The 15,439-nt window shown below is 46.2% G+C and overlaps 1 protein-coding gene across 2 annotated transcripts in view; it reads left to right on the forward strand.

Moving 5' to 3' along the window:
- Positions 1 to 15,439, forward strand: part of TBC1D5 (TBC1 domain family member 5) — a 407,277-nt gene that overhangs the window by 224,609 nt on the left and 167,229 nt on the right. For both annotated transcript variants that reach the window (XM_064166927.1, XM_064166928.1), the window contains exon 9: positions 5,980 to 6,047. In XM_064166927.1, coding sequence (XP_064022997.1) covers positions 5,980 to 6,047 — 68 coding nt within the window. The remainder of the gene's footprint in view (positions 1 to 5,979; positions 6,048 to 15,439) is intronic.

Raw genomic sequence — 15,439 nt, forward strand, 5'->3', positions numbered from 1 at the left:
CATATGTGCCACTAAAATTATCATCATCATCATCATCATCACAGCAACACAAGGGAGTTCTTGCTGAAGAAGGCAAAATGACAGGTGCTCAAATCTCGCTCCTAAATTTCCAAACTGACTTGTGTTAATTGGTTCACAGGCTCTGCTGAACAGTCAGAAATGCTCAGTTCCAGGCTTATCTTTGGATGTTTCCAGGGCTTATCTCAGAGAAAGCTGTGATGAACAAAACATTGCTGCTGGACTAAAAGTCCAGTTTCACAGCCTGTCCTTTCTTTAACTGATGTGCTTTTTTCTTCCCCATTGCTGTGCATTTTTGTTTTATAAGGTGTAAAGGGTTAACCCTCCTGGGGGTGGATCTTGAATTTGACCACAGATGTATCACAGCATCACCAAGGTTGGAAGAGACCTCATAGATCATCAAGTCCAACCCTTTACCACAGAGCTCAAGGCTAGACCATGGCACCAAGTGCCACGTCCAATCCTGCCTTGAACAGCTCCAGGGACGGTGACTCCACCACCTCCCCGGGCAGCCCATTCCAGTGTCCAATGACTCTCTCAGGGAAGAACTTTCTCCTCACCCACTCCCACTCTCTGTCTAGCCCCCTATAAAAGCAGAGGAACTTCATGTTTCATTCTCTCCTGCATGCCAGCACCACCTTCCTGTTACTGCTGCTGTCGTGTTTTACCACGTGGCCATCCTTCCACAAACCCATTGCCATCAATCTGACACACACACACACACATATATGTATAGATATGTATTTTATAGTTTGTTTTTTCTCTTCCCTATACCTCTTTGCAACTCCCTTACCTCAAACACCTTTTATTTATTGTTAAAGTTTTCTCTTCTAACTTCCAAATCAAAGTGAGACTTCATTTGGGTGTGTTTTACTTTTTCCTCTCTACATCTAATTCCTTTTCTTTGAAAAAGGAGGGGAGAGGGAAAAGCATCCATTAATTGTTATTGGTCCTATTAACTATGTTTGAATCTCTTGGAAATTTAAACTAGAACTGAGATACAAGAAAAATCACTGCATTTGCAGGAGTGTTTTAAACAGCCAGTATGAGGGGAATGCTGTTATCAGCAAGTACTGAAGAAACCTCCTCTGAAAGACTATTCAGCCTTGAGAGTTTTTCTTCAGCAAAACCAGCAGTGTTGTATGTCTGAGTTGTTTATGTGCTCAGTTAATGTGTGAAGAGCCAGGCTGCAAGACAGGCCTTTCTTCCAAGATTTTTAATTCTTTTGCTTTATAGTTCAGAGAATCACAGAATCAGTCAGGGTTGGAAGGGACCACAAGGATCAGCCAGTTCCAACCCCACTGCCATGCCCAGGGACACCCTACCCTAGAGCAGGCTGCCCACAGCCTCAGCCAGCCTGGCCTGAAACACCTCCAGGGATGGGGCCTCAACCACCTCCCTGAGCAACCCATTCCAGCCTCTCACCACTCTCATGCTCAATAACTTCCTCCTCACATCCAGGCTAAATCTTCCCACCTCCATCTTTGCTCCATTCCCCCCAGTCCTGTCACTCCCTGACAGCCTAAAAAGTCCCTCCCCAGCTTTTTTTGTAAGCCCCCTTCAGATCCTGGAAGGCCACAAGAAGGTCAACTGGGAGCCTCTTCTTCTGCAGACTGCACAGCCCCAACTCTTTCAGTCTGTGCTCACAGAAGAGCTGCTGCAGCCCTCTCAGCATCCTCATGGCCCTTCTTTGGACATGCTCCAGTACATCCACATCCCCCTTGTAATGGAGGCTCCAGAACTGGATGCAGTAATCCAGGTGGGGTCTCACCAGAGTGGAGTAGAGGGGGAGAATCACCCTCCTTGCCCTGCTGGCCACCCTTCTGCTGCAGCCCAGGCTCTGGTTGGCTCCCAGGGCGAGAGCAGGGGCAGGGGACTTTCAAAAGGTCTTTTAACTGCATGGAAATAGCTGTGAGTTAGAAAGGTGCTAGTTTTAGGTAAGACATCGTGAAGGCTGGAGGGCCGGACCCAGAGAGTGGTGGTGAATGGTGCCACATCCAGCTGGCAGCTGTCACCAGTGGTTTCCCTCAGGGGTCAGTGCTGGGCCCCATCCTCTTTAACATCTTCATAGATGATCTGGATGTGGGCATGGAGTCAGTCATCAGCAAGTTTGCAGATGACACCAAGCTGGGGGCAGATGTGGCTGGGTTGGAGGGCAGAAGGGCTCTGCAGCAGGACCTTGACCGCCTGGACAGATGGGCAGAGTCCAAGAGGATGGCATTCAATAGCTCCAAGTGCAGGGTGCTGCACTTTGGCCACAGCAACCCCATGCAGAGATACAGGCTGGGGTCGGAGTGGCTGGAGAGCAGACAGACAGAGAGGGATCTGGGGGTGCTGATTGATACCTGCCTGAACATGAGCCAGCAGTGTGCCCAGGTGGCCAAGAGAGCCAGTGGCATCCTGGCCTGCATCAGGAATGGTGTGGCCAGCAGGAGCAGGGAGGTCATTCTGCCCCTGTACTCTGCACTGGTTAGACCACACCTTGAGTGCTGTGTTCAGTTCTGGGCCCCCCAGTTTAGGAGGGACATTGAGATGCTTGAGCATATCCAGAGAAGGGCAACGAGGCTGGGGAGAGGCCTTGAGCACAGCCCTACGAGGAGAGGCTGAGGGAGCTGGGATTGGTTAGCCTGGAGAAGAGGAGGCTCAGGGATGACCTCATTGCTGTCTACAACTACCTGAGGGGTGGTTGTGGCCAGGAGGAGGTTGCTCTCTTCTCTCAGGTGGCCAGCACCAGAACAAGAGGACACAGCCTCAGGCTGCACCAGGGGAGATTTAGGCTGGAGGTGAGGAGAAAGTTCTTCCCTGAGAGAGTCATTGGACACTGGAATGGGCTGCCCGGGGAGGTGGTGGAGTCGCCATCCCTGGAGCTGTTCAAGGCAGGACTGGACGTGGCACTTGGTGCCATGGTCTAGCCTTGAGCTCTGTGGTAAAGGGTTGGACTTGATGATCTGTGAGGTCTCTTCTAACCTTGGTGATACTGTGATACTGTGATACTTTTAAAGTCTGGGTTGTTTTTTTTGCAGTAACACATACATAGGCATACACACATGCAGGTTGTTTCACAGTAACACAAATATAGAAGCTAATTAACATTTTTTGTTGTTGTTATTTTGCCTTCCTCTAGATAACATTATTTGTTTTCTCTTTTTTTTTTTTTCCTGTGGAGCATAAACCACTGTGGCAATGAATTGTTTACAGGGGAGCAAGAACTTGTGGAACTATTGTAGCTGCTCTTTGTGTGATTCACTGATGCTGCTGCTGTATGAAAACTAACCTGCACGAAAAGGCTGCTGTAGATTTTGTTCCTTGTTTTGTGATCAGTATGGCCAAGCTGCTATCCCTTTACAGTAAAGAATATACTTTGCAATACCTGTGATGGTCTGGGTGTTCCCTGCCCCCCTATGCTTTAGAAAATCACCCAGACTAGACTCAGGGGCTCTGGAGATTGAATGAAGCTTTGTATTTACAGCTTAGCACAATAGACAAGCAGATATTTATAATATCTACAGCTATATACAAGTTAAAAAGTAATACACAACAGCCCTCCCAGAAACCTGAGTCCCCAAGAGGAGCTCCCAACCACCCTTCCACCTTCCTCCCACCCCTCTCTACATTACCCTAGGTCTTGCCTTACGCTCAAGGTAGTTTGGAGGGTCGGCAGGGGGATTAGGAAGCAGGAGGATTAGTCACACAGATGGCAGGTTAGCTTAGAGAGAAGTTCATGCAGCCCCAGAGCTCAGACAGAGACTCCCTTATCTGTATTTGTGTTCTTGTTATTATCCATATCATTGCACAAATATTTTCAGATTTACCAGAGAACTAGGAGCTGTTGATGTCATTTATGTATGTGTATATATGCATGCTGAGCCTGCAGAAGAGGAGGCTCAGGGGTGACCTCATTGCTGACTACAACTGCCTGAAGGGAGGCTGTAGCCAGGTGGGGTTGGGCTCTTCTGCCAGACAACCAGCAACAGAACAAGAGGACACAGCCTCAAGTTGTGCCAGGGTAGGTTTAGGCTGGATGTTAGGAGGAAGTTGTTGGCACAGAGAGTGATTGGCATTAGAATGGGCTGCCCAGGGAGGTGGTGGAGTTGCTGGTGTTGGAGGTGTTGAAGCAAAGCCTGGCTGAGGCACTTAGTGCCATGGTCTAGTTGATTGGATAGGGCTGGGTGCTAGGTTGGACTGGATGATCTTGGAGGTCTCTTCCAACCTGGTTGATTCTATGATTCTGTGTCATTTTTGTCATAGGTATTTGATCATCATACATTCCTTACCCAGTTTTGTCTCTGTTAAGACAAACTAGCTTAATTCTCAACAAATTTTTGGTATGGAAATTATAGCAGCTTCTAATTAGAGTCCATACATTCATAAAAATCACATTGGAAAAGACCTCTAAGATCATTGAGTCTAACCTATCACCTCACCCTTCTAATTAACTAAACCATGGCACTAAGTGCCTCATCCAGCCTCCAAGCTGTCTAGCTTCTAGTTTAAATTTCCCTCAGACTCAAATACAGTTAATAGAACCAATAACAATTTATAGGATGCCTTTCCCTCTTCCCCCTTTTTTTCAAAGAAAGGGGATTAGATGTGGAGAGGAAAAGGTAAAACACACCCAAATAAAGTCTCACTTTGATTTGGAAGTTAAAAGAGTAAAGTTTTAACAATAAATAAAAGGTATTTGAGGTAAGGAAGTCACAAAAGGTGTAGGGAAGGGAAAAACAAGATACATAAGATGTATATACAAACAGGTTTGATGGCAGTAGCTTTGTCCACCTCATGGATTATGGCCAGGTGGTAAAACAAAGAGTAGCAGGAAAGAGGATGGTGATGCTGGCAAGCAGGGAGGCAGGGCAAGAAAAAGAAACAGGCAGTTTCTCTGGTTTTATAGAGGTCTGGACAAGAAGTGGGAGTGGGCTAACCACCACACCTGGAGAAAGGGCTAGACCCACCCCCAGAGAGGAGTCAGGAGGACATGGGGTCAGGGTCAAGACCACTCCCCCAGGTGGATTAACAGTAAGTTTTTCTATAGGTGAACTGCTTGATATTTTTTTAGTTGAGCTGTTGGTTCTGGTGAGTTTGAATTTGCTCTGTTTTTCTTAATAGCCTTCATAGACTCCTTACCAGTAACTCAAGGACTTGCAGCCATCCAGTGAACAGATGGAGAAAGTCATTTGGATCCAGAAAGATCAATGTTTTCATCTCTGATCTAAACTAACTTTCTCAGATATGTTTGCTGTGCTAGTTTGAGCCTAGCCAGAATGTTTTGGTGAGAAGAATTAGATGACAGGCTGTGAAAATGAAACAGTGGTGATGGCTACTGCACTCATAGGCTTGCTGAGATGGATAAGAACAAGAACACAAACACAGATAACTCAGAGTTGTTTTCTCTGTCTCTGACTGCCTCCCTTCTCTCCCTGACCTGCTGTCTAACTAATCTGTCTGCTTCCTAACCCCCCTGGCCAATTCTCCAAACTCACCTTGAACGTAAGACAAATTCTGGGATAAGGTAGAGGGGTGGAAAGGAAGTGGAAGGGTGATTTGGAGCCCTTCCTGGGGACTCAGGTTTCAGGGAGGGCTGCTGTGTTTCTGTATTACTTTTCAACGTGTATATTTGTGTCTGTAGCTGTATGGGTTGTAAATATCCGCTTGTATCTTGTGCTAAGCTGTAAATAGAAACCTTCATTCCCTAACTTCCATCTCAGCTGAGTCTAGTCTGGATGATTTTCTTAAGTGTGGGGAGACAGAGAACACCCAAACCATCACACCAACTTTCTTTTTTACCCATAAAACACTGATTCATACCAAGCTATGTAAATGCTTGGGCCAAGCTATGTAAATGCTGAGGACTAATTAGTGTGTATTTGTACAGTACTTTGCTGATGTTGTATATAACCCTTAAGCTTTGGCAGAAGTCTCTGTTTCACACTAATCTTTTTCCCTTTTTTTTTTTTTTTCCAGAGTCTTTGGAATAAGTTTTTCCAAGATAAAGAACTTCGAGCAATGATTGAACAAGATGTGACAAGAACGTATGTAGATCCTTAAAGGCATTCATATGGCCAATGGGATGAAATTTAACAAGGCCAAGTGCAGGGTTCTGCACTTTGGCCACAACAACCCCAAGCAGTGCTATAGGCTGGGGACTGAGTGGCTGAGAGCAGCCAGGAGGAAAGGGACCTGGGGATACTGATAGATAGTAAGCTGAAGATGAGCCAGCAGTGTGCCCAGGTGGCCAAGAGAGCCAATGGCATCCTGGCCTGCATCAGGAACAGTGTGGCCACTAGCACAAGGGAGGTTATTCTGCCCCTGTACTCAGCACTGGTCAGACCACACCTTGAGTACTGTGTCCAGTTCTGGGCTCCTCAATTCAAGAGAGATGTTGAGGTGCTGGAACATGTCCAGAGAAGGGCAACAAAGCTGGTGAGGGGCCTGGAGCACAAATCCTATGAGGAGAGGCTGAGGGAGCTGGGCCTGTTTAGCCTGGAGAAGAGGAGGCTCAGGGGTGATCTTATTACTGTCTACAACTACCTGAAGGGGCATTGTAGCCAGGTGGGGGGTGGCCTCTTCTGCCAGGCAACCAGCAATAGAACAAGAGGACACAGTCTCAAGTTGTGCCAGGGTAGGTATAGGCTGGATGTTAGGAAGAAGTTCTTCACAGAGAGTGATTGGCATTGGAATGGGCTGCCCAGGGAGGTGGTGGAGGCACTGTCCCTGGGGGTCTTCAAGCAAAGCCTGGATGGGGCACTTAGTGCCATGGTCTGGTTGATTGGTTAGGGCTGGGTGCTAGGTTGGAGTGGATGATCTTGGAGGTCTCTTCCAACCTGCTTGATTCTATGATTCTATATATATATTCTGTGGTTTTATATGGTGTACATTATATTGTGTCTTCTTCAGTCAGTGTAAATCTCATGATTGTTGAAAGTAATAGTGTAGAGACATACATTAAATGTGTAAAAATACAGATTTCTTGAAGTGAAAAGTGAGAATATTGATGTTAAACCCTAGAGATTTATTAGTACCATTGAACAAAAGCTCCCTTAAATTAAGATATAGGTGAAATTTAAAGTAGAGCTTTCCATATGAACAAAGAGGAGGTAAGAGAAACTAAAATGTCTTTTAACTGCCTTAACTATTTTATAACATAATAAAATGGACAAGAGTTGACTTTCTTTAATTCTTAACACTTATTCAGTCAGTAATTTATAAAGTCTCTGCTGCCAGGCAACCAGCAACAGAACAAGGGGACACAGTCTCAAGCTGTGCCAGGGAAGTATAGGCTGGAGATTAGGAGGAAGTTCTTCCCAGAGAGAGTGATTGGCATTGGAATGGGCTGCCCAGGGAGGTGGTGGAGTCACTGTCACTGGAGATGTTGAAGCAAAGCCTGGATGAGGCACTTAGTGACATGGTTTAGTTGACTGGCTAGGGCTGGGTGCTAGGTTGGCCTGGCTGATCTTGGAGATCTCTTCCAACCTGGTTGATTCTATGAGTCTATGATTTACAGATCCCAAGCTCACAAGTTTTCACTGACAGTCATGCAGAGGAAATCACTGCTATCCAGTTTAAGGTTACTTTTGTATGTCCATCCCTAGAACCATTCCTGAATGCATTTCGCCATGAGATGTGTAATTAAATCTGAGTATTCTTTCAGATGCGTTCTCACAACTGGTGCTGATTTTTGTTCGTTAAAGGAAACAGTTCAGTGTGCTCTAAGATTAAAATATATACATGTCTAAACTATAATTTATTTCTATTACATTATTTATTTATTTACACAGTCTCAAGTTGTGCTGGAGGCTTGATATTAGAAGGAAGTTCTAAGTGATTGGCATTGGAATGGAGTGCCTGGGGAGGTGGAGTCACCATCCCTGGAGGTGTTGAAAAAAGCCTGGATAAGGCACTTGTGCCATGGTCTGGTTGATTGGATGGGGCTGGGTGCTAGGTTGGACTGGATGATCTTGGAGGTCTCTTCCAACCCGGTTCATTCTATGATTCTAAGGTTTCTATCTCACATGTACCTACCTAAACTGTAGTTACTTAAAGCCAGGTGAGGGTAATCTAGGCCATAATGTCTAAATATATTTTTTTTCTCTGTTTACAAAGGAAGTAGAGAAGAATTTTGGTCAGTTAGTCTTAACTCATGATCAACATTTCTAATTAATGCCTGGCTTAACACAGTCAAGGGATGCAGAATGGGTTTTCCTCCAGCTATCTAGACGCACATGCTTTTGCTCCAGAACCAAACCCTAGCTCTTTCTGTCTCAAGTAGGAAGGAAGGTAAGGGAGGTTTACTATAATGTAAGTAAAAACCTCATTTTCTATGCAGATAGAAGTACAAATCAAGTTAGGACTGCATTCTCTGAAGGAACGAAGATGTGTAAGAACTGCCCGTAATAATTCATACCAGCCTTACGTCTGCAGTGATTAATTACTGTCATTCAAAAGATGTACCAATGAACAATGCTAATTTATTTTGTGGTGATTAAAAAGCCATGTAAAAAAGAAGGATTTTATAAAGTATTCTGCAGAAATGGGAACTCAGCAGATTGGCAGATGCAATGGTATCTAGCTACCAGTCATAGCAAAATGCTGTCTACTTGCTGGTGTTGCATACAATCAGAGAATCAGTCAGGGTTGGAAGGGACCACAAGGATCAGCCAGTTCCAACCCCTCTGCCATGCCCAGGGACACTCTGCCCTAGATCAGGCTGGCCACAGCCTCATCCAGCCTGGCCTTAAACACCTCCAGCTATGGGGCCTCAACCACCTCCCTGGGCAACCCATTCCAGCCTCTCACCACTCCCATGCTCAACAACTTCCTCCTCACATCCAGGCTAAATCTCCCCACCTCCAGCTTTGCTCCATTCCCCCCAGTCCTGGCACTCTCTGACAGCCTAAAAAGTCCTTCCCCAGCTTTTTTGTAGGCCCCCTTCAGGTACTGCACAGCCCCAACTCTTTCAGTCTGTGCTCATAGCAGAGCTGCTGCAGCCCTCCGAGCATCCTTGTGGCCCTTCTCTGGACCCACTCCAGCATCTCCACACAATTCTTGTAATGGGGGCTCCAGAACTGGATGCAGTACTCCAGGTGGGGTCTCAGCAGAGCAGAGAGGGAGAATCATCTCCCTCGACCTGCTGGCCACACTTCTCTTCATGCAGCCCAGGCTCTGGTTGTCTTTCTGGGCTGTAAGTGCACACTGCTGGCTCCTGTTGAGCTTCTCATCCACCTGGTACATCTGGGATTGTAAATGACAAGATTTGATCACCTTCTTTTTCTCTCCAGTATTTTAAGAAAAGAAAATGTTCTGGGGGCATTTCCAGTAACTAATAAAGTGTATTTCTTTTCATTTCTAGTACTGGGGTTTTTTTTTTGTATTGTTCTGCCTTGATTTTGCTTCAAGAGTTGTGATGGTTTGTGTGTTACCTACCCCCCCACACTTGTGAAAAGTCACCCAGACTCAGCTGATGGATATTGTAAGAGGCTTTATATTTACAGCTCAGCACAATATACAAGCAGATATTTGCAGTATATACAGCCATAGACAGAAATATACAAGGTAAAAGGTAATACAGAAACACAGCAGCCCTCCCAGAAACCTGAGTCCCCAGGAGGGGCTCCCAACCACCCTTCCTCCTCCTTTCCACCCCCCTACCTTACCCCAGACTTTGCCTTACATTCAAAAGTGAGTTTGGAGGGTTGACTGGGGGGATTAGGAAGCAGATGGATTAGCCACACAGACAGCAGGTTAGGTTAGAGAGAAGTACAGTCCCAGATATAGAGAGCAAACAACTCTGTTATTTGTTTGTGCTCAGCAAGCCTATGAGTGCAGTAGCCATCACCACTGTTTCCTTTTGACAGCCTATCATCTAATTCTTCTCACCAAAACATCCCAGCTAGGCTCAAACTAGCACAGGAGTAACAGCCTGGAGAAGAGGAGGCTCAGGGGAGACCTCATTGCTGTCTACAACTACCTGAGGGGTGGTTGTGGCCAGGAGGAGGTTGCTCTCTTCTCTCAGGTGGCCAGCACCAGAACGAGAGGACACAGCCTCAAGCTGTGCCAGGGGAAATTTAGGCTGGAGGTGAGGAGAAAGTTCTTCCCTGAGAGAGTCATTGGACACTGGAATGGGCTGCCCGGGGAGGTGGTGGAGTCGCCGTCCCTGTAGCTGTTCAAGGCAGGACTGGACGTGGCACTTGGTGCCATGGTCTGGCCTTGAGCTCTGTGGTAAAGGGTTGGACCTGATGATCTATGAGGTCTCTTCCAACCTTGGTGATACTGTGATACTGTAACAATCAGTCTGGGACAATGGAAGCTCTGTGAAGAGGAGTAGTGATAGGTGCTGCTGTTTCCAATTCTCCATATCCCAAATAACAAAAACTATTTCAAAAAGACCCCAAACTACCCCACCCATAAAGAATGTAGTGGAGGAGCAATTAGGCAGCTACATCCTTCCTAAGCAAATAGAAGAGATGAGAATAGCAATCCACTGAGTATGAACACAGGAGACGAAACCTAGTTTCTGTGTAAGAGAAGGGACTGCTGGAAGAACTGCCTTAATAATCCAAATTTAGTGCTTTTCAGGAGAGAAAAGGAGCAATGAGAAAAGAGTTGTTGTTGTTGTTGTTATTCTTTACAAACCTTTGCAGTTGCAAGAGGAACCTCCTTTTTTTCTGATGTAGTTGTTTTCCCCATCCCAGCTGAATTCCAGGGTTTGGATAATGGCAAGGGTGGAATCTGTGTGCTAGTTTGAAGCAGGCTAGAATGTTTTGGTGAGAAGGACTAGATTGCAGGCTGGGAAAGGAAAACAGTGGTGATGTCTACTTCACTCATAGGCTTGCTGAGATGTATAAGAGCAAGAATCAAAACATAGATGAGGCACTTCTCCTGCTGGGAAGCTCTGAGCTGCATCTCTCTAACCTCACCCTCCCTTTCTCTGGCTAATCCACTTTGCTTCCTAACCCCCTGGCCAAACTTCCATTCTTCCTTGGGACTGGGGTAAGGTTGAGAGGGGTAGGGGGAAGGTGAAGGGGTGGTTGGGAGCCCCTCCTGGGGACTCAGGTTTGTGGGAGGGCTGCTGTGTTTCTGTATTACCTTTGACTTTGTATCTTTCTGTGTATAACTGTAGATATTGTAACTATCTGCATGTATATTGTGCTAAGCTGTAAATAATTGGGGGCTGAGTGGCTGGAGAGCAGTCAGGAGGAAAGGGACCTGGGGGTACTGATAGACAGTAAGCTGAAGATGAGCCAGCAGTGTGCCCAGGTGGCCAAGAGAGCCAATGGCATCCTGGCCTGCATCAGGAGCAGTGTGGCCAGCAGGACAAGGGAGGTTATTCTGCCCCTGTGCTCAGCACTGGTCAGGCCACACCTTGAGTGCTGTGTCCAGTTCTGGGCCCCTCAATTCAAGAAAGATGTTGAGGTGCTGGAACATGTCCAGAGAAGGGCAACAAAGCTGGTGAGGGGCCTGGAGCACAAATCCTATGAGGAGAGGCTGAGGGAGCTGGGGGTGTTTAGCCTGGAGAAGAGGAGGCTCAGGGATGATTTTATTACTGTCTATAACTACCTGAAGGGGCATTGTAGCCAGGTGGGGGGTGGCCTCTTCTCCCAGGCAACCAGCAATAGAACAAGGGGACACAGTCTCAAGTTGTGCCAGGGTAGGTCTAGGCTGGATGTTAGGAGGAAGTTGTTGGCAGAGAGAGTGATTGGCATTGGAATGGGCTGCCCAGGGAGGTGGTGGAGGCACCGTCCCTGAGGGTCTTAAAGAAAAGCCTGGCTGAGGCACTCAGTGCCATGGTCTGGTTGATTTGATAGGGCTGGGTGCTAGGCTGGCCTGGATGATCTTGGAGGTCTCTTCCAACCTGGTTGATTCTATGATTCTATGATAATAAGCTTCATTCAATTTCCAGAGCTGGCTGAGTCTAGTCTGGGTGATTTCCAAAGTGTGGGGGGGCAGGGAACACCCAAACCATCACAACCTGTTCATGAAAGAACACATGGTGGCCGCCAGAAAGATCATCAAGTATTTGTGCATCCTTTTCTTTGACTGCCAGCTTAAGCTTCTTCTGTGCTGAAGTCTGACTTCCTCTGGTGTAGGGGCCCCTAAATTGGCTAAAGGAGTGGTTTATAAAGTGAAAACTAACTCCCACTTGTTTTGACTTTGAGAAAAGAGGGGACTGAATGTGCCATCGTTTGACTGTCTTAGTTGTGGTGAAACAGGGTAGAAAATTCCCATGTCCTTATGCAGTCTGTCTCAGAGATGTAATTAGCTGTAACATTCAGGTTTTCCTAAGAAGGATTCTTACCTTGCCTGATTTGAGGGCACTGTATTTATAAAACAAGGGCTTTAATCATAGAATGACACTCTCCATAAAAATCCTTCCTGAGCTGATAGTTCCCTCATGATCTTTTCTATTTACCTTTACTATAATTAATACTTCACCCAGCTTATTTCTGAGTTGATTATTATCCTTTCAGTCACAATCTCTGGTATTACCACATCCTCACAGATACCTCTGTGTGTTTTTGAGTTTTCTTTGTTAGTCTTCCCTTTCTAAACTTGATAGGGCAGGCTTGAATAACAGTCCTTCAGAAATAATCTCCTCAAACCTCTAAATTATGTGATTGCCATCTGCTGTAATGCAGCACTTTTGGGCTCAGCTGTGTCCTTCCTTTACAGTAATATGATTAGTACAAGTGCATACAAGTTCCCAAATGTTGGTCTACCAATACCCCCACCAGGTGCCAAGAAAATGTTACACCCCTCATCACAATGCCTTTCTCAAGACTTCAGCATTGCTGCATTCAGACCAGAGTGTCTTTTCTGCCTTCACTCTTCACTCAGGTCCTTCATCCAAGGATTTCAAAGCACCCTGTAAAGTTTATTTGAGACAGCTACAAAAGTCAGTGAAATGCCTAATTATGTTGCATCAGAACATAACCAGTAAGATATATCATAGAATCAACAGGATGAAAGAGGCCTCCAAGATCATCCAGTCCAACCTAACACTCAGCTCTAGCCAGTCAACCAGACCATGGCACTAAGTGCCTCATTCAGGCTTTTATTTAACACCTCCAGGAATGGTGACTCCACCACCTCCCTGGGCAGCCCATTCCAATGCCAATCACTCTCTCTGCCAACAACTTCCTCCTAACATCCAGCCTAGACCTACCCTGGCACAACTTGAGACTGTGTCCCCTTCTTCTGTTGCTGCTTGCCTGGCAGAAGAGACCAACCCCACCTGGCTACAGCCTCCCTTCAGGTAGTTGGAGACAGCAATGAGCTCTGCCCTGAGCCTCCTCTTCTGCAGGCTGCACACCCCCAGCTCCCTCAGCCTCTCCTCACAGGGCTGTGCTCCAGGCCCCTCACCAGCTTTGTCGCCCTTCTCTGGACACCTTCCAGCACCTCAACATCTCTCTTGAATTGAGGAGCCCAGAACTGGACACAGTACCCAAAGTCTTTCCTGACCAGTGCTGAGCACAGGGGCAGAATAACCTCCCTTATCCTGCTGGCCACACTGTTCCTGATGCAGGCCAGGATGCCATTGGCTCTCTTGGCCACCTGGGCACACTGCTGGCTCATGTTCAGCTACTCTCTACCAGCACCCCCAGTTCCTTTTCTTCCTGGCTGCTCTCAGCCACTCTGTCCCCAGCCTGTAGCACTGCTTGGGGTTGTAGCGGCCAAAGTGCAGAACCCTGCACTTGGCCTTGTTCAGTCTTATCCCATTGGCCTCTGCTCACCCATTCAGCCTGTCAGGTCCCTCTGCAGGGCTCTACTACCCTATCAGAGCTTAGGAAGCTGAGGTTTACATCAATTATAAGGCATTTTAATAATCTTGTTATTAAAATGTGAACATTTTTTTCAAATGTTAATGAAATACTGAACCCTTATGTAGGTGCTTCTGACATACTCTTCTTTCTTTTATTTCATTCCAGTTTAACACTGGACAATTTCCCAACTTCCTTAACATATTGTAACTCTTGTCCTCTTGCTTTGGCCAAATTCCATTCCAAAGAAAAGGACGAAGCACCATTTGTGAAACTGAAGGGCAGATGTGATGGTTTGGGTTTTCCCTGCCCCCCACACTTAAGAAAATCACACAGACTGAACTCAGCCAATCTGGAGATTGAATGAAGCTTTATGTTTACAGCTTAGCTCAATATACCAGCAGATATTTACAATATCTACAGCTAGAGACAGAAATATACAAGTTAAAAAGTAATACAGAAACACAACAGCCCTCCCAGAAACCAAAGTCTCCAGGAGGGGCTCCCAACCACCCTTCCACTTTCCACCCTTCTACCTTACCCCAGACTTTGCCTTACATTCAGAGGTGAGTTTGGAGGGTCAGCCATGGGGGTTAGGAAGCAGATGGATTAGACAGGCAGGTTAGAGAGAGGTGCAGCCCAAAAAGCCCAGAGAGAGACTCCCTTATCTATGTTTGTGTTCTTGCTCTTATCCATCTCAGCAAGCCTATGAGTGCAGTAGCCATCACCTTTCCTTTTCACAGCCTGTATTCTAACTCTTCTCACCAAAATATCCCAGCTAGGGTCAAACTAGCACAGCAGATGATTCAGCTGCAGTCACAGCCTAACTCCTAAACGGGAGCATCTCATTCCAAGTATCTATGGAGATTTGATCTTCAATGCTTATTTTTCCAGTACTTGAATCAAATTCATTGATAGTTAACTGCTTACAAAAGTTTTGGCATTAACCAACTATTTATTTGAGACATCAAGTGTCTGCTTGGTGTTTCTGATCATATGCCTTCTCAAAGTGTTCCTTGCACATTTTAGATTCACTGAAGGACTGGCAATCAGCAGAGCATAGCCTTGGGCTTAAGTTACTATTGGGATGCTGTGCCACCTGGGAGCAAAGAGTCTTCTGAATTTTGGGAGGAAGTTCTTGCCAGAGAGAGTGATTGGCATTGGAATGGGCTGCCCAGGGAGGTGGTGGAGTCACCATCCCTGGGGGTGTTCAAAAAAAGCCTGGATGAGGCACTTAGTGCCATGGTCTGGTTGACTGGACAGGGCTGGGTGATAGGTTGGACTGGATGATGTTGGAGGTCTCTTCCAACCTGGTTGATTCTATGCTAGGTTTGATAGTAGGTCTGTGTACCAGAGGAAGAGGGTAGGAATTTACTCCAGTCATTTCCTCTTCTTCTGTCTCCTTTCATTCTGCTTCAGTGCAACTTGATTTTGAGACATGAGGAAGGAAAGGAGCTTGATCCTTTAGGTGGTTGAGAACATACTCATACAGTACATCATTTTATTTGGATTAGAATCTCCAAGTCATTAATTTTCAGTGGATTGGCTGGCTGTAAGAAGCTGCCAGTTAAACTGATCTGCCACTGCACATCATTCTTGCAGATCTTTAGTTTTCATAGTGCAAAAAGGGATTCTTGTTTAAATATCAGTGCTGATATCATTGTATC

The sequence above is a fragment of the Pogoniulus pusillus genome, chromosome 28 (assembly GCF_015220805.1).
Source record: "Pogoniulus pusillus isolate bPogPus1 chromosome 28, bPogPus1.pri, whole genome shotgun sequence".
In the NCBI taxonomy this organism is placed as follows: domain Eukaryota; kingdom Metazoa; phylum Chordata; class Aves; order Piciformes; family Lybiidae; genus Pogoniulus; species Pogoniulus pusillus.